Consider the following 21066-nt stretch of genomic DNA (forward strand, 5'->3'; position numbering starts at 1 on the left):
TTGGTAAAAAAAAATTGAAAATTAAAAATAAGTTCAAATTAGCTGTTTAAGAGTGAACAAACAGTTTTTATCTGAGACTTTAAAACCCACCGCATACTTTGATGTATGACAGACTTAACAGCTTACCTATAAATAGGATGTTGCATTAGAAGCAGGTTATTCTCGTCCGTCCATTGTTTTTTCTATAATAACACCACAAAAATATTATTTAACTATTGGAATTTTGTAAAAAAAAGAAAATAAACATAATTTTTATGATATTAATATTGAAAGATTAGCATAAACAGTTGTTTTCAAAAACATCTCTGAGTTCAGTTTATTTGTATTTTCTCCTTAACATTGTAATATAAACAAAATGTTTAAAATGTGTACAAAATAATCAAATTGATTATAGACCGTTTAATTTAAATTTTTGTTATTTTAAACTCAATAATAATTAATATTCAAAATGCGTTTTTTTTTATTATTATTATTCAAACACGTTTGCATATTAATTGATTTAATTTATAATTTAATTAATGGCATAAAATAATTTAAATTATTTGTTTTTCTACTAATAACATTATTGTCTAAAAAACAAGTATCTATTGTTATCTACTGTTTCACGTTTAAAGCTGTAATATTAGTAAAATATTATTTTACTCTGAATACCTACGTGAAGTTAAAATATTTAATGAATACCTGAACTTAAGAAGTATAAATTAAAGTATCATAATTATTACAGTTAAATAAATCAGTTTAAAAAAACAATAATTTTAAACAAAATATTTTTAAATTATAAATTAACTATAATAGTAGATACAACAAATTTCAAATCAATTTAAATTTGTAACTAAAAATTTAAAAACAATATGTTATAAATTATACTATCAAGTTGTATTATAATACCATACATATTCTAAGATTCTGTTGCAATAAAAGTAACAGTATGTTAAAGCAATATATAATAAACTTCATAGTTTACATGTTAAAAGGTTTTAACCGAAATAAATATAAATTATAATAAAGGAACTTGGTATACCTAAAGAAAAAATTATTTTGTATAAACTATATATTGAATAATATCATTTAAAATTACTCTCTTTTTAAGTAAAGCAATTTATAGTCAAAAAACCACGATGAATAATTTTCAAAATAATAGACCATAATGTACATTTTTATACTTTTTTTTTTTTAATGTAATAAATTCAATTTATATATGAATTGATCACTAAACAAAACGTATTTTATAAAAATTAATTTGAAACACTCATTATATGACAAATTATATTTATTACTCATTCTAAAAAAATATTATTTAGGTACTAAGATTTTTCTACACTTAAATTCAAAGTTATGTGTCTTGTGATTCAATAATAGATAACAAAACGAAATTTAAAATTTTATTCGATTGTTTTTAAATAATCGTAAAGTAAAAAGTTATGAACTGGAAAAGTGATGTTTTAAATATACATATAATTAAATATACTTTTGAATAATTCATATGATAAATAAAAAATGAATAATAGATAAAAACCATTTCACTCACCTTTTTTTTCTTCCTTAAAGTAATACGGACCCCTTCAACAGAAACTTCTATGGATACTTTTTTCTTCTTTATGCCTTTAGCTTTAAATTCATACTATAGATATAAAATAATAAAATTTAATTAGGTCAATCAATCAATTGTTATGTTAATGGATACTAATAATAAATCAATGGTAAAAATGTAAAATAAAATGGCATTAATTTATACCATAGAAAAACAAATAAAAAGTTTCAACATAAAATACAATTTCTGGTAAGCATATTTTAATGAAAATTTAGAATTACTGGAAGTGCCTAAGTCTTTAGAGGGAAACATCTATAAAACACTTACTCTAATCCGCCTCATGGCTGCCACTATTTCGACCCGATTCACTGGCCTGGGAACATCCAGAGATCCAATGAACTGTAACATATACAAATACGAATTTATTATACATTAATAAATTAATGAATTTCTTTATCTAATTGAAAGTTAGAAACATATAACTTCGTAACACATATAAATAATTAAATTTTTAAACTATAATTAATTACTTGTTAAAATATACATTATATACTCCCATTGAATAAAAATATATTCGACGATTATCAGCACAATTAACCAGTAACTAAAGTAAAAAAAAAAAAATAACTAGAGTAATATGTAATAATAATAAACTCTTAAATATACAGGATTGGAATAAATTTTTTATAAATTATTGAAAAATTAAGCTATTATAAGCTATTGTCATCCTAAATCTCATACCTACATATAGCATTATAGAAAACAAAAATATCATCATTCTTATTACTGATACCACTAATAACTCAAAATATTAAAATAGGTAATAAAAATCATTGTACTAAATAAAATTTTGCTTACAAATGATTTTTATCTATTATCTGGAATAGGTAAATATAATACTTAGCCTACCATTACCCAATAGCTTAATGAAACGAAATGAGTAAAAATAAAATATTATTTTATAAATTACCAAAAGTGTAGAAATTTAAATATAAATATTAAATATAGTCTGTAAGCTGTTAGATAATTTTTCGGAAGTTAGATCAAAATTTTGTAATAAATAATAAAGTTAAATATTCATTGGTAATTAGGTATATAATAATTTTATCATAATAGGCCGTAATCTGTATTTTTTAATCGAAAAACGAATCAGTGGAACGTTAGCTACAAAACTACACTAAAAGTATAGTACTACAATTATAAGTATTTTATACATTGAAAATTATAATTTATTATAGTTTAAATAAAACACTTTAAATACAAAGCACTATAACATAATTTACATAATGTTTATATTGATTTTATTACATTTATATATTAAAATATGATCTAATTCAGATAATGCAAACTTACAAAGTATACAAAATGTACTTTCTGTTAAATGAAAACTATAGGAAATAATATAAGTTAATACAATGTAGCACTATTGTCTATTTTAATGCATAAATTGATTTTAATTTGTATTAATTATTAGCAAATACTTTTACGCTATTTTCTTTCTTTTAAAGTGATTGTAATTTTAACTATTATAGTTTATTGTCTTACACAATAAATAAAATAAAATCTATTATTATAATAGACATTAATAGCGTAATATTACCGCTTATTTCAATACTAAAAGATCAAAATGAATAATTATTTACCATACAATTTTAATTTAATTATGAAGTTAAAATATTACACATATTTACGCCATTATATATTTACTAGTTACTTGTTAATTATAGGTTCATGAATAAACGTGAATTTGTCGTTGATGTAGAAAGTTTATTATTAAAATCTATTATAAGTAAAATCTGATGATAAAAGAAAATGTAGTTTAAATATGTTTGGAAGTGGGTAGCTATAGTTAAGAATTTAAGATACATAAACTGTGTGTTACGTACCCGTCTCGCTTCGCTTATCTAAACTATTATTATAATAATAACAAAAAAGATAAATCTTTACATTCGAAAAACGATTTTAAATAACTTCGCTAACACGAGCAGACATATTTTTTTTTTAACTGTAGGTAATATTAACATTTTTTTTTCCGTTTCTCATAATAAATTAAACTACTAGAAAAATAAAAAACGACCTCATTAAACTACAATCAATGTAACATTTTTAGTTGATTGACAGAACTGTATAAAACATTTAGAATAATTTCACTATCTCAGAGTCATCTAACAGTTGATTTTTTTTTTTTTTTTTAAGAACACTATACCATAAAAATTTAGACTAATGACCTCATTTTAATTAGAATCTAAATCTATCAATTTATTAGCTTATATCATAACTATCAATGTCAAAAACTAATAATTTAAATTATGCTTAAATAGATTGTATTATTAATCATATCGTACGAGAATGAGTTTGAAAAAACTCATTGATAGATATTAGTTGTGAAAATGTTATTTTATTATTTCCATGTGGCAAAATATAAAAAAAAATATATTGAATACAATGTATTAGGATTTTATATGAGTATATTGATTTTACTAAAAACATTATTTCGGTTTATCTACATAAAAAATTAATCATCGATAGCTTTAAATGTAATACGTTATATATTATAATTTTTACATTCCTATAAAATTTGAAAATAAATAACTTTAGCTTTATTATTAATATGAAAGGTAGTTTTTATTCATATTGTACCATATTTTTAAATCTATATGAAGTTTAAAAGTTATGTAATAGTTTTTTTATAAAGATTAACGACATACATGTTTTATTTAATAATATAAATAATACGTGGTTTATGGTTTATCATTATATATGCAACTCAATAATAAATAAAAGTTAAAAATAAAAAATAAATGAAAATATATTTACCTAGTCTTGTTGTGTAAAATAAATAATAATTATTACTTATAAATTATAATATAAACCGACATGCCAACTCCATTACCTTTCTCGAAATGTTAAATATTAATAATTATATCTAGTAGAAAACATATAAGGACGACGATTTATAATGAAAATTACAAACATTTATTATACACCGTATATACTCGTAATATTATAATCGATAACTTTAAAAATCAGTTATATTATTATAACATTTCCATAATAGACACTTAGATTAAATATTTATAACATTGAAAACAAAATTATGAATAGATATAAAAACAATATTTTTGTTCAAATAACACCCGAAATAAACTTTAAACTTCGAATGGTATCATAATTGTTATTATTATATTATAGCCTTATGCAATATGGTCAATATGTCACAGACTATAACGTTATATTACTTTCAAATGGTGCTCTCTATTCAAGTCTGAAAATGTAAGCAAAATATGTAATTTCACACATTGTAACAGAAAAGAGAAAAATATTTTCTTATACCGTTGAGATGTAATATATATATACATAAAAAATATGATGACTGAAGTAACTTAACAAGAAATGATAACTTATAATGTATTGTATTGATATTGTTAAAGCACCTGATTATGATTTAATGTGAAAACATATACATACTCACGGTTCACCTACAAATCACAATATAAAGTTATACACCAATTCGAGAACGATAATAATCAGAGCACGTTATTTGAAAGTCATTTTTTCTACCCCAGAATGCACACTGCCTGGTATTACGTGATATGTGATATTTTAGACAACTTGATCTATGTAATTTATGGTTAATGTTTTATTTTCTTCAACTGTAAAGTACTTAATAAAAGTCCAATAAATCATTATCACATCAAAATTCCTCCAGAATCTAACTAAAAAAAATTTCACATATAGCACTATAGAAATATATTTATAAAAAAAATCGACAAAATTCAATAGTTTTTTGAAAACAGTTCATTAATTATGTTAATGTTTTGTTACTCAATAAAACAGTGAAATTTTTATAACTAATGCGTGTGAATGGGTACACACCACAATTTAAAAACTTCCGATTTAATACTTTGTGTATATATTTTTAGATAGGTATGGATAAATACCTATACTTAATTTAATTAAGACCAAAACGTATAAATATTTTTATAATTACGTTTTTAAATCTGTTTTATGTCTTAACTTTTTGATAGGTAGTAGATACAGTAATTCACAGCTTTTTCACGTTATACACTAACAACGTTGGTCGATTAGATTTAAATCGTACAAAAACGTTTTTCAAATAAATTCTATTGGCAAACAATTGCGAACGTTTTGACTATTATGCGTTACAATTATATTGTAAAATCTAAACGACTTTTTAGATACTACAAAAATGCATAAAAAATGTTCGTACAAAAGTTTAAGGCAATCGAGCGTCGCAACACTGATGTAACAGCCATCATCACAACGACGTCGATGAAATGCATACATTGATGTCGTGGATTTCCGCTGAACTACAATTATACTATAATACAATTGTAGATTAAATTTAGGGGGAGACGCTTAAGGGTGATTAGCACCCTCATAATTTAAGCTATGTGTGGACAAACTGTAAAAATGATGGGTTTCAATACTTCTTTTTTTTCTTTAAAATTGCACCACTGAATAAAACCACCGCATTAAATCTTATATTATTTTATTATGACGAATCGTAAGTGACAATAATATCGTTAACCTTTATGCGACGACGTACAAAAAAACAGTGCGCGGGTGCGGGGTCGCGGTCGTTTTCCCCACCGTCTGCGAACACGCGGGCCGGAGCTAACCGACGCTGCCGCCGCCGCCGCCGCCGCTATAATTAATCTAGTGCTGATGAGGCCCGATAGGCTATTTATGGGTCGGTGCACAGCTGCTTCTCCGGTGGTACACGACGACCGTCGGTCGCCGTCTCGGCGTCTCCTCTATATAATTTAATATCCTGTCCGACCGTATTAGACAGCCAAGACGCATAGCAATCCGTGCACGACGTCGTTCAGCGTACGCGATCTCGTAGACGTTTTCCGGAAGGAAAAGATTCGTTACCTACCCCACAATCCACCTCAGTGGTTGACGATTGGATGACCAACCCCAAGGCCTTCTTTTTGAGTAGACATGGGTAGAGTTTATGCAGAAATCCCGATGTCCCGAAAATCATCATCGGAACTTTGATATGCCCCGTGACTAGTTCGTTATCGTGTATATTATAATTATTATTTGTATTGCAAATATACCTAATTTCAAGTTTGATGATTTATAGTATATTTCTGTTATCTCCCGTTTTCTTCAAATTTACTGTCAATTTTTAAGTTATAGTCTTTATTATTTTTTTTTTTTTTTAATCAGCTTTAAGTTTTTACATAAAAAAATAATAGGGCTTTTTATTATAAAAATTTGATAAAATTTTGATAGCTATGAACTGTAAGTATTCTGAATACTTAACCTTTGTCAACTTATGTTTGCTATTCCAGCTCATAATACAAATGATTTCAATGCACAATTAATAATCAATTTAAAAATTTTAATGTCTTGAATTTAAGTAGATACCCAATACATTAACATAACTATAACAATAATACTAGATATTTTATATTTTTATACGGTATGTACATTTCTTATTTGTTCCAGTTTTATTATTAATAATCTGGTCACCATAACCTTGAAACTTAATTTATATGTAAACATATTATTTATAAATTATAATCATATCTATGATAATAAAATTATGAAACTTTAAATAAATTAAAAAAATATGTTTAAGAAGTTGATTAATGTTAGGAGAATTTTTGCATAAAAGAGTTGCTTTAACATTTTTATGCCCCCTCCACTTCGTCAAGTTTCAAATACGACAATTTCCTATACACCATTTAAGATAGAAAATCATGTTCTTCCGTTCCAGTAAATAAACCGACGATGACCAGTGAAAAAGGTAACAACGTGACCAAGTACCTATATTGCTATTTTCTGCAGCTAGTATAATAAGTGTATTTAACGGTATAATATAACCCTTTTCACGCCTGTAAACGATGATTTCCGATGAAACGCCGCGAACAGCTGTCTTCGGCCGAAAGTAGAAGCTGCAAATATTCGAAATGTATTGAATACGGAAAAATAAAAAACATAAAAAGATTCCGTTTTGGATATTTTTATATTAAATCATCATGACGCTTGTTTGACATGTTCGAGATATGAGCGGTACTAATGTCGATTACTTGTATTTATATCACAGTTTTCTTTCATTATTATTTTATTTTTCGTTATCCTTATAAACTGCAAAATCCGAATATTGTCTAATCTCACACGTCCAAACACTTATTCATCCTGCACTACTCTTACTGAGGATCGCATGCCGTTGACAAAATTGAGCATTATCGCCTCCGCGTGGTATTTTATACCCGACTATGGTTATTTACACAGTTTGAAGTTCGCGGGCTAATCACTTAACAAAGAACCAATAATTAGAAGAACTATAATAGCACTGCCTATACTTGGCCCTAATGGCTAAAACGGATTTTAAAAACAAACATATAATCTATTCTATTCAATCTATTTAACTATATTATGTATTAGATTCAAAGCGGAGTGATAAATGATTTTACAATAATGTATTTTTTTTTTACATATAAATATATATAGAATATTATATAGATAAATATATGATATTAGTTCAAAAATGCTTCGATTTTCAACTTTTAAAGTGGTTTCTGATAGTGAATTGGATCTAGTTTATACTTTTAAGAGGTTAGAATTAAAAATTACCAATATTTTACGCCAGGTATTTTGATGTAATTAAAAACAAATAAGCATACTAGGTTCTTGAAATTCTCACCAAATATTTATACCAGTATTTTATATAAATGACAAAACTTTCTTAATAATAAAATAAATTACTTCAATAGTAATATCAAAAAATGATCATAAAGTATACTTAGTGATATAAGCTGACAGATCGTCTCCGCTTAGAATTCTTTTTCGTATACAATGATATATTAATTAAATTTAATTAATATAATTCAAATTTAACATATTTACACATTCAAAAAATAGCGACTACTCTACACTTAACTTACAGTACAACGATACCCACTCGCTCGCCTTTTTTCAAAAATAGTTTTGATATATAGGTACAATAAGATAAAGTTGACTTACTTCTTTCTCTAAAATACTTAGTGCTTTGCTATTGTAAATATCCAATACACAATATCATTTGATTAATTATTATGGATAGTATTTTCAAATCATTTAATTATTATTTATACTTTAATAAATATATATTATTATCAGATGATCTTAAATACTTCATCACATTGGTATAGTAACAAGAAAATTGTTTAGTACAAATAAAAGTAAAATGTAATTACTATACGTCTATACTCGTATACCATTGAATTCAAATACAATACATCCATTAACAGTAACTCACTACGACACTTAACACTGTGTATAATTGTCTACCCTTTTTGTTTTTACTTAAATAGCAACTATATTATACAAAAAAAGACTACTTTTTTTGGTTATTAAGTTTTTATTATTTTATTATAATTATAACATTAATAGCGGTAGCATATCAGGAATTTTTCAACTTGGTCATCTTAATAATTATTATCAAGACAAGCGGCGAAGTCACAAAAACAAAGCATAAGAATCATCTTAGCTAAACAGTTTTGGATTTTTTTTTTTAGAACCCGCATGATTGTTGTGATTGTTGAGTGTTCTTTAAATTGGATTTGTTTTTTTTTTTTTTGGCAATTCAGCAAAAGCCGGTGACGACGGTCAGTACTTTGAAATTACTGTCGAATTCCCGTCGTCCTGTTTTAGTGAAATCACTTGTTTCGTGGACCAACCTGTGACTTCATGCCAAGTATTACCAAATATGGATTTTTAAGGGACCTTAATTAACGGTAGGCTAGCACACATTTCTCGCTACTTTTTTTCGAACGTGCGATTCTACAACTGAGGTCGTTTATGGAATATTAACTCCATATCTACGTTACTAATAATAGATTTTATTAAAATATTGAAATATTTCACGACATTTTTAAACACTATGTGTACTTATAGTACTATAGTACCCACACTAAATCCGTGCAAATGTTCACAATTTCTTCGGAAATTCGATTGTTATTAAGAGCTTACAAATGATTTATAATACTATTCACCCACAATCCTTATATTAACTTGCGAACCGTTGAATTGTATTATAGTGTTCTTGCTGTATATTATTTCTTATTCTTTCTCTTCCTTTTTCTATAATTATGATACAATATACCTAATGATAATATCATTTTTGCTCTAAAACATTTCATGTTATTTCACCGAGGACAAAAACGATCAGTGAATACAAATTCAATTAAAATAAAATATTCTGCTTTCAAACACTATATAATCAAGTGTCCGACGGTCTATTCAACATTTATATTATGATGTCTTAACAGTTTTATTTTATATTACATTTCTATTAAAATATTACAATTTCTATGAAATATTTTATCCATTACTTATCTAATAATTATCTGGATTATTATTGTAACATTGTATAATGATATTTAATACATCTGGAAAATCGCAAACTATCCGTGGACCGTGAAAACAGTGAAATGAAAACCGTTAAGTACAGTTAGAGGTTAAACAGATGAAACGTATAAAACATATTATATGAGTATCAAGATTGTCTTGATTCGATCCTCGGATATGAACTAACCTCGTTACTATAGGAACGCTATTGTTGTATAGTTATACATTATCATATTATTATATTCCATTAAGTCTGCCAAAAGAGTTGAAGTCCCATCAGTAGAGGATATAAACTTTCCCTTAAAGGAAAACAACTATGAATACCATAGTTGCTTTACTATCACCTTATACTTTTATTTTTTCTTAAAAATTTTTAACTATAAATAAAAACATATAATACTCCTTTTTAAACTAAATTTTTTTGTTAATAAAAAACATTTAAAATATAGTTATTAATATTAATGTATTTCAATTTTATTTCAATCATGTTAAATAAAAAGTAAAGAAAACTCTTTTTATAAGATTAACGTCATAAAGATTTAGACGACAATTTTCTTTTCTACTCAATTCCGACCTTATCAAAATATCATATTAAAACTTGTATGTTGATAATGAACAAATCAATTTAAAATAATTAATAAAAAAAAATTATAATTTTTTTTTTTGTGTGTTAATGTTTGGTAAGTTCATAATTAAATGTATAATATAATTTATTTTAATTTTAATTTAACACTTTATTTTAAATAGATATAATAATCATAGGTAACAATCTTTATAGGTTATTTAAGTAAATAAGTAATAAGTAAAATATAGAAATATTATTTTTTATGCTAATGGAATTTATGCAAGTGTTTACCTGATAATACAATTTTAATCAATCTAATTATAACCATCACGCAATCACAAATATTTTTCAAACGTTAATTAATAATACATATACATAACTTCCATGGTACAATAAAATTAATGGTTTTTCTTCATCAGTTCCAACTATATAAGTAATAATAACATAAAAATGTTATGAAAAACAAAACACTTTTCATACCAATGACAGATTCGAGGTGATAATCTAGGGGAGGACGCTTTCATATAAATATACAACACACAAAGATTTATCTTGTACATTTTTGAATATATTTAAAGATAATTTATAAATATAATAGATAAAAGTATCACCATAATTTTACTAATCTAATTGAGTAGAGGGGGAAGCTTATCCACTCGACTTTTCTACCATAGATCCGTTCCTGTTTTACACACTAATAGGTAATGAGTAATGACTGATTCTGTGCAAATAATTTTGTTTTTGCATAGAAACAAGTATGGAACTGAATCATACTTTTCAAAAATACTTGGCACTGCAAATTATGTAGGCAATGCTTTTTTTTTACTTCGTCTAGGACAATTTTTAAAAATAGTTTGCTATTTATTATATAGTCTGAAATGTCAATGAATGCACTTTCAACAGTTATTCGGTATTGTTATCTTCGTCCTCTAACAACAAATTACACTTTAAAATTATTATTAACTACGGAGTGAACAATACATTCATTGTTTTAGTCAAGCACATTTTTCAGTTATTTTATTTTTAAATGTAACGTTTACTTATATTATACATATATTGATATATACTATATAGATAACATTATAAGTATACTTCAAAGTCTCTATTCGTCTACATAAAATTACAATATTTTATTCTGGTAAAATTAATTTTAACTTAGATAAAAATCCATATAAATATACATGGTAAGTAAGTAGCCAGAGGCTGCTAAAAGTTAAGAGAACTTAAAGTTATTGCAAACTAATCAACATTTTTCTGTCAAGTTAATCTTCAATACTTGTTCATTAATAAACTTTGAGTTTGTAGAATAAAATCGAAATCTTAGGAATAATGCATACCTATATACATATATACAAAAGTTGTAACTCCATGTTTGTCTTCGTGAATACCTGTTCACTTACTATATTACATATTACATTCTTCTCTATGTGCCTTTTACTTAAACTTTAAAACTTACTATTTAAATATTTAGTACTACAAAGAAGTTAATAATCAACTTTTCAAAATACTTACACTGATAAGCCAGAATACTAAAGATTATAATTATTGTAAATGTCTTTAAAATAATTATTTTCAAAATTAAATTTACAATGAGACTTCTTATTTATATTAAATAAATACCACGTGTCAATCATGTATGCAAGAATTAAAGTTAAGTATATTTAATATTTTATACAAAAATTAGGTAAGTTCTGAATAACTTATAAATAAGCAAATGTATTGTGTGTTTAATATAATATCATTTAAACTTATCAAAATGAAAATACATATACTTAAATTTTAAAGTATTTTAAAATGTTACTTTAAATATTCCATGAAATATAACATAACCTACCTAATAATATTTAATTTATTAAAAATAACTCGTTGAATAACTTCAAAACTCGTTTAAATTAATGACTATTTATATTTCTACAAATAACATTGTTTGTCTTGGAAAAATCGTGTATCATTAATTATTGCTTAACAGCTTTTAGCCCTTCATTCTATGCGTTAAGGAAAAATAATATCTCATATATAAGTTTAAATTTATATTCTCCATTTTTTACAATTACTTAGACTTCAACTCGCAAAAAAAAAAAATTAATGATATTTATTCTTCCAGGCTAATTGAATAAAAGTGTTTTTTCAAGTCCAATCCACAGTAAAAGAAAATAGCTATTTTTTAATTTCAATATTTCAACACACTATTATTATAATATGTAGTAATAATATACTTTATTACATTATGAATAATAGACAATAGTATACCAACAATGTAAATATATTTTTAAGTATATAACTCAAAATACATAATTATATATATATTATAAAGAAAATAAACATTAAACCAGATTTATAATTTTTTTTTTTAAATTATATATAATATCTAATTAATTTAAGAAAAAAATTAAATGGACAGAGAAGTTTTTTTTATGATTATTATTTGTATATCAGTGTTTTTTTAGTAATTTGTGAATATATTTAACAATAAAATACCCTAGCAGTGGTAGTGTAGCAATAGAACTTATCAAAAATAATTCGATTTTTTTCTAAAAAAATGTTTGATAATTTTGAACTTTTGTTTTGAAACATATTAGAGAAATTTTTTTCAATGATGGTTTTTTTTACTTTTATTTTTTGACATAATTTTCAGCCAATAATTAATTTTTATATAATAATTTGATTTATAATTAAAATTGACTTGAAACATTTTTCGCTCATTAGTCATTATTAAAGTATATAGCAACAAATGTTACTTAAAGTAAATAATTATTGGTCGTTAGTTTCCTAATTTGAATTCAAATAATTAACCACATAGTTAGATTTTTAAAGAATAATAGATCCTAAAGAAATCACGATTTTACTTTCAAAAAAACATACGATCATTTTGGGGTAAAATAATCACTTTTTATTTTTAAAGAATAACGTATAGAGTGTTGAATATTTTAGAGGCCCGCATATCGAGTGCAAAACTACAACTGTTGCATACTTTAAACACAATTTTACGAAAAGTTAAATTTTTAAATAGCACCGTGATGACTATTACTTATTAATTGCATATGAACTTAAAACTTTTAAAAAGCTATAAATTTAGTTATTTAAGTTCAACAATCATGTACAATTTTCGTGAATACATGTGCGCATTGCCATCATAAGATTGTTTAGAACAATGAGATACATGATGTCATGAATTAATAATATAACGCCTTAATTTAATATTTTATTTAATGTGTTATATGAAATAATTGAGTATTATGGATGCGAAAAATAATGAGTAGAGAACTTATTCAAATAAAATTATCTTCAAATCTCTAATTAAATAACATATATTATACATTTACAAACCTCTCAAACTCAAAACTTACGTATTATTGTATATGTACATTAATTGAAATCTTACGAGCATGATATTTGAACAGTTTAACATTTATAATAGAATAACTACGATATTTGAATATAAATAGTTAAGAAAAAGCACAATTTACCATAGTACGCTAATTGTCTGATTTCAAATCGTGGCTAAATGGATTCATAATTATTATTATTATTATTATTATTATTATTATTATAAGTCTGTAAAACGGATATTAATAAAAAATAAACAATATCAAATGTAACATTATATTCAAAATTTCTATAATGGGAACTATTTCTAAGCAACATACATAAATAGTGAATGCTTCATGAATTGTATAATTATATTATAGCAGATAGTAAATTAAGTATCAGTAGAAGTTAAAATTAATTGGATACCAATAAAATACAATGTCTTCTGTGATTATTAAAATGATATGTGTGGATAAAAAAATGTCCTTAAATAATATTGTTTTTATTTAATTTAAAAAATCAACAATATTTTTAACTTTTGGTAAATGCCGAATCATGAAAATTGAAAGCCACAACAGAACATAATGTGTATTACTTTTTACCCTTGTATACACTATACGTATATGTCATATTAAAAACTAAAATTATAAACCTGCCTATGACCACAGCAACTATCAATAAATAAGTTAATAATGATAGTAATAATTGTAACGTTTACTGTTCGTTTATTTTACACGAGTACCTAGGTATGTTAATCCTTTTTAAGGTATACTCAAAGTCAGTGAAATAAATATAACATTTTATTATGCTACATTTTATAAAAGTTCTCGTAATTCCAATAAATTACATTTTAAAGTTCAAACAATTTTTACATATTTTATTCTAACAAAATTAATGATTTAAAAATACAAATACCTAGCTGATAGATCTACATTATAACAATTCAGTTTGAAATATGAATAATAATACATTAATACCCAATTGTTAGAAAATAAAAAATTATCAAACAATAACATTGTGTAACTGAGACTTATGAGTGTATTTTATTTTTATTCTCTAAGACTACACGTCGGATGGCCATTGTATAATGCATAATATAACGGAGGTATTCTCAATATAGTTATAAATATTTATCGTGAAAACTTAGTATAAAGCGTTGTAAGTTTTTACATTATAAAAATACGATTATACTTGAAAAATATGTATAATGATGAATTCATAAAATAAATTACCTCCAACCAAATACATAGATTGAAAAATGAATAACTTATTACAGACATTTTTTCATAAAAGCGTTATTATAAAATATGATATTATGATCGAGAAAAATTTTTGCAGAGGTAATTGTATTCTTATTATTTTGAAATTTGATGAAATTTCAAAAAGTTAACGTCTTTTTAATAGAGACAAAGTTATCTTTTAGTTAATCAAATTTAAAATTTAATCACTTGGTTGTTTTTTCAGGACAAAAATTTAAACACTAAATAAAAATAGTAGTAAGAACTTCGTAAGACATTTAATCATATTTCGAAAAGATGTGATAAAAAAAATGTCTCATTTTCATATATATCTTTTAGCTTTTTCCAAAGAAATATTAAATAATAAAGGTAATAAAATCTCTTCGTCTTAATCTGGTCCGGACACATAAATCAAATTTATTTACGTCGTATAATTCAATAAGTATCAGTCTTAATGACATGAAATGTCAATTTTTTATAATTACCAAGAAATTTGATAACTGTACAAAAAATGTTGTAAACATTTAAAATAACATAGAAAACGGTAAAATTTCTAAGAAAAATCATCACTAATATAAACATTTCAGTGTAAAATTTTATCATGAATAACAAATATAATCTCATATACAATTGTTTAACATATTATATAAAAATTATTATACACTATTCATTATATGTATAGGATTATACATTTAATAATACAAATACAAGAAATATTATTTAACTTTTTAAAATTCATTGAATTTTTTATTCGTTGTTGTAATAATTAAAATCATAAATATTATTCAAATAAATAATTTTAAAAAATAATGATAATAAACTCATTCAATTTCTTATTCTGAATATTATTTAATTCAAGTAGTGCTGAAACTTTACACCCCACTCATAAATATTTGATTTTAAATCAATTATATGTTTTCACTTATTAAAACATTTATCTCACAACTGCAACAGAATACGATTGGGTGAAACTAAAATAAACATAGCAAGAGCCATTTTTTCATTCAATAATAATAAAACAGATTATTACATTGTTTTATCATTTCTATACAGATAATTTTTTTATAATTTTTATGGTATTTTAAAATCATGTATAAAAAAATTAAACAATTGAATTTAGAGATAAGTATAGAACATTCTAAAGATAAATTAAGAACACACAATAATAACAATGATAAAAAAAAAGATTGAACCTACTGTTTTAACTAACCACGCATTTTCTAATGTGTACTAAAACGAATAGTTATATGTTGAAATTATTTAATATTATAGGTAGCCTGCAGCCGTCTGAAAATGAAAATTCGGAGTTTAAGGCGAGGAATGAGAATGTTCAATAATCAAAGTGTATCTGACACCGGATTGCGTGTGGGTGCGGTGTACAAACCGGAAAATCGAACTGAAAAAAACGAACCTAGTGTCGAATTTGCACCTGCTCAACACTCAGTTTGTTTTATTCTTGATAAACTATCAATAAATATTCAAATTTTGGTTTTATTAAACTCTCTTTCAAGTTATCTTAAATGCAGAGCACGAAAAATGTGTTTTACGACAACAATAGCATATATTTTAATATATATATATATTTATATAAGTAAAGCAGTGGTTATAATAAAAAATTAAAAAACGCCCATGAATAATACATTTCCATGCGATGGCTATTAACTGATTATTATGGGAAGGGCATAATGCGGTATTGTGCGAGGGAAGGCCCCGGACATTGCACTAAACGAATTTCCGGTCAACAGTCCCTACCCGTTCTACCCGTTCTTTGGAGGGTCACCTATCATAAATGGAATACGTGTTTACATACATCCATACATCGAGATCCATGTGATACTGTATAAAGGATATATTGATAGTGAAAAAAGTTAAGCTTTTATTTTCTACCTTATTTTTTCTGATCATTCTATAACGACGTATGTCTGAATTGGGACATAAGAAAAATTGGCATCGACGTACCAAATTAACACGTTGTTTATATAACAATTTTCATAGAACATATGCATGTATATATATATTATATATTTAACCTTAAAGCAATAGATTAAAATATTAATTTTACGCTACAAAAATTATTCGATATTTTAAATGCTAAGATCCTTCTTTTTTTTAAATTACTTCGTAAGTAATTGGACAAACAACAATTTAATTTAATTTTCAATCTTTCAGAAATATAGTATGAAAATATACAGCAATAAAAATTATTTAATGAAACAGAATATTTTCGGGAATAAAAAATCTATAATAATAAACCTACTAATATAAATATATACTGCAATACTCATTTAAAATACAAATATTGTTTTCTATTCAAACTGGAGTACTTTTTTTTGATATTAGTACAATAATTGTAACATTTGTTTTTACATCAAAAATAAAAATAAAATTATGTAATTACTAAACGTTCCTTATATTTGTACATGTCATAATACATAAGGTAACTAAGTAAGTGTACATTTTAAATTAAACTATCGTATCAAACTCCATCATCCATACATTTTCAAATAATTTCCTGAAATAATATTCCGATGATCAAATCAATACACTAATTTAAAGAACTGTATTCTCGTTCAAGTATGTACAATGTACACGCAACATGTAAACATTTTCCTCTTTCCAACCTTGTAATAAAACACTCAATCCAGTACTAATTACTAGTTTGACATATTTTATCAATGAATTTCTTAGCTATAATATACATAGAATATTATAATATTATATTGCATTTTTCCCTTATTGGTGTTACCTATATATTTTTTATAAAAATAATCATTCTGACTTGTGTATTGTAAATTTTCTGTCTTCATAATTCGCATGTACATTTATACAATATAGGTACTATATTGTTCCATTAAGGTACTCCGGGTTATTGTAAGCAAACATTTTTATTAGTCACTGAGTAATTCGTTGGATTGATTAAATGTCTTATCAAACTGTTAGAACTACCTAACTAATTAGTGATTTAGAGCTTATTTTCTATTTCAATATCAAAATACAACGTATATCTATGATATGGAATATATAACGCCTCAAATGTGACAAATTAATTAAAAGTAATAATAATAAATAATAGGAACAGTATTTAGTTTTATAAATAAATTTACACCAAACTGCTTAGTTAAAAATAAATAAATAAATGTTCAATACTAAATTTGAAAAACAACGGTTTCTTTAAAATATAAACAATTATAAATATTTCAACATCAAATATCTATGTGCCATAATTTTAAGTACTAATGAGTAATGACACACCCAGGTGAAAATAATAAATAGTAATGGATAATAATTTATTATATTATAGTATAAATGAGTATACCTAATACTAAACATTTAATTTGTTGGGATTGCAATAGATGTATTAAATTATAAACTCACAAAATATTTAAAAATATTATACAAGTTTATAAATTATAATGTAATGGTTTTAATTATATGATTTTTTTTTTTATGTAATTGTTAATTATGATTAATAACCAACACACATTTACAGAATACAAAGATTTAATGATTGAGTTTCAAAATTCACGTGAATCAACAAAACTCGGTTTACAAACAATCTTTATATTGAATTAGTTATTCATAAAAAAAAAATTGGTATGATTTTTGAGTTGTATTAAACTGTTAGAATAAAGCAGATAGCAATTTATTTTTCAAATATCATTGAAGAATAATACGTAGATTATTTAAACAATATTAAAAATAAAACTTATAACCTAATAAAATATTATCTAGTAATACGCACTAATAATAATACATAAAAGGATGATTCGTAAAATATAATTTAAGATGTATTAAAACCATACATGTGACCTGACCTACAAAATTTTAAAATGTTGCAGATTTAATTCCGTTCTTTATTTAAGCACAAAACAATATAAGACATTTTCCAGAGTGAAAAATTGAAGCAATGGCATTATAATCCTGTTTATTTTATTACTAAAAAGTGAAAATAATACGAACTTCAAAACAAGTAAAGTATCAATAACTGTATTCTTACCATATTCTATGATAATTTATAATTTATATTTATTATTATCTCCTAATTTATCTTACAGACAACGATTTGCTTGTTAATGAATTTAAAAGCGTTATTATATGAAAACTTGAAATCGTACCCACTATATTAAACAGGGTGTAGTTTTTAATTATATATTTTGTTTAATTGAATAAAATAAACGTATTATTGAAAACATAATTTTATTTTTTATAATTCGTACACATTAAATTTTTAATTAATGAGAATAGTTTTGATACTTTTTTTTTGTATATTTTAAATTGCAAGTTTATATTGTTTTTTATTTAAATCTGTTTGATTACAAAAAACTTTTACTTGCTTTAACAAACTTACAAATATATTTGTATTATACATAACAATTAAAAACGTACAAATAATTGTGAAATGTTTTATACCATGGAGCATTGGTTCAAATATCATTTTTTTTTTTTTTTTTTTTATGACATCGTGTGAGAAAAAAAGTTTTTGGTTATTTTTCATTTGAAATTATATCCACGCCATTGATCCGAACACAACACACATAACGTCCACATTTCATGAAAGATGAAACATTTAATTTTATTGAAATTTATACAACTTGGAGACATTAATCAAAGTGTATTTTTTTTTATTTTTTTTTTAGGATAGGTATAATAACTACATATTTTATTTTATCTGTCTAGAAAAGACCCATTGGTGCTGTCAACAACTGTGGTGATAAAGAACCGTTCACACGGAAATTGGTAGGAAAATTGATATTTTAGAGGTCCTCATGTCATCAAACTTCGCTGTTCTACACTTCACTGTGGGGCGTATAATTTCAACTAGCAAAACTTTGGACAATTTCGCTGAGAACTGGGAAGTTGGCAACCAAACACTTGAATAATTTTCTCCGACACTTTGATCATTAGTCAAATTGTCTTTAACAAACTCATCGGTTAACCTACAAGAACCTTTAAGTTGAAAGGCAGTTCAACTAGAAATATACAATATACATAGCTTTATGATAATTATTCACAGACATAAGATTAATAAATGATAAAACAACATTCAGTAAAGATTATTCATTAAAACCGACTTAATTAATCGATCTCTGCACAATAATCTGTTCTACATGCATACTTCCAAATATTAATGATTATAAATTATCTAATATAAAATCTCAATTATTTTAATACAAGTGTTTTAAGCTTTTGAAGTCTATTAATATCATAAATCAGGTATATTTATACATGGTTTCACACATATTAATAAGGAGATGTTGGAACGGTTAAAATATAAATATTAAATATCTTAAAGAATCAAAACCAGATTTACATAAAATGCATGGAAAAATATATAATATTTAGTATATTAAAATCATTATTTCTTATTTTTTATGAGCATCAATAGATTCAAAGGAATATAACTGGATAAAACAATTTAATTGTAATGACTGTTCTAATGAATTATTCAAAGTATTTTCTTTTCATTTAAAGTATCAACTTCAAAGTTTTTTCGTCAAATTTTCAATTAAGTTTTATTACTCAGATTTAAATAGTCATATATAATAACATAATATAATATAAATAAAAATATTAACATATAATATCAAACTAACAATTTATTTTTAAGAAAACGAATCGCAGACATATTATTTTTCTCAGTCTCTGTCTATTCTTTGCAAAACTAATAAAACGCGTATATAGTATATACGTTCTGTCGGTTCGTTATACACTAAAAATAGCTACAAAAATAAAAAGGAAACCATTTTTAATATAGAACCATTGAGATTATCATAAGATTTATAACATAACTTAAAAAAAACGAATTCACTTTTAAAATTTAAAATAATATATAAGGTTTGCACTCAACTTCAGTATAAATAAATACCATTAATAGTACTATTGGTTTTAATTTATTATTTATGCACAATTAATTGGATAAAAATGATACAATAATTACTGAGCTTTACAATACTTGAATAAAGGTCTATAATGATAGAATAATTTATTAAATTAATGCATTACAATCGTTGTATAAAAACTAAATTTATGAATCAGAATATATAGTGACGGAAAAT

General features: G+C 24.3%; 1 protein-coding gene across 2 annotated transcripts in view; it reads right to left on the minus strand.

The window, feature by feature from the left end:
- The window catches only part of LOC112591198 (carboxyl-terminal PDZ ligand of neuronal nitric oxide synthase protein), a 55105-nt gene that overhangs the window by 18486 nt on the left and 15553 nt on the right, over positions 1 to 21066 (minus strand). The window contains exons 2-4 of one of the 2 annotated variants that reach the window (XM_025334936.1): positions 1859 to 1930; positions 1529 to 1621; positions 127 to 182 (exon numbers count right to left, since the gene is read on the minus strand). In XM_025334936.1, the coding sequence (XP_025190721.1) occupies positions 127 to 182; positions 1529 to 1621; positions 1859 to 1930 (221 nt within the window). Of the gene's footprint in view, positions 1 to 126; positions 185 to 1528; positions 1622 to 1858; positions 1931 to 21066 lie in introns of those variants that run through there. The other variant, XM_025334939.1, reaches the window with a different exon arrangement.

This window comes from Melanaphis sacchari, unplaced genomic scaffold (assembly GCF_002803265.2).
Source record: "Melanaphis sacchari strain LSU unplaced genomic scaffold, SCAv2.0 Contig12_pilon_pilon, whole genome shotgun sequence".
NCBI classification, from domain to species: Eukaryota; Metazoa; Arthropoda; class Insecta; order Hemiptera; family Aphididae; genus Melanaphis; species Melanaphis sacchari.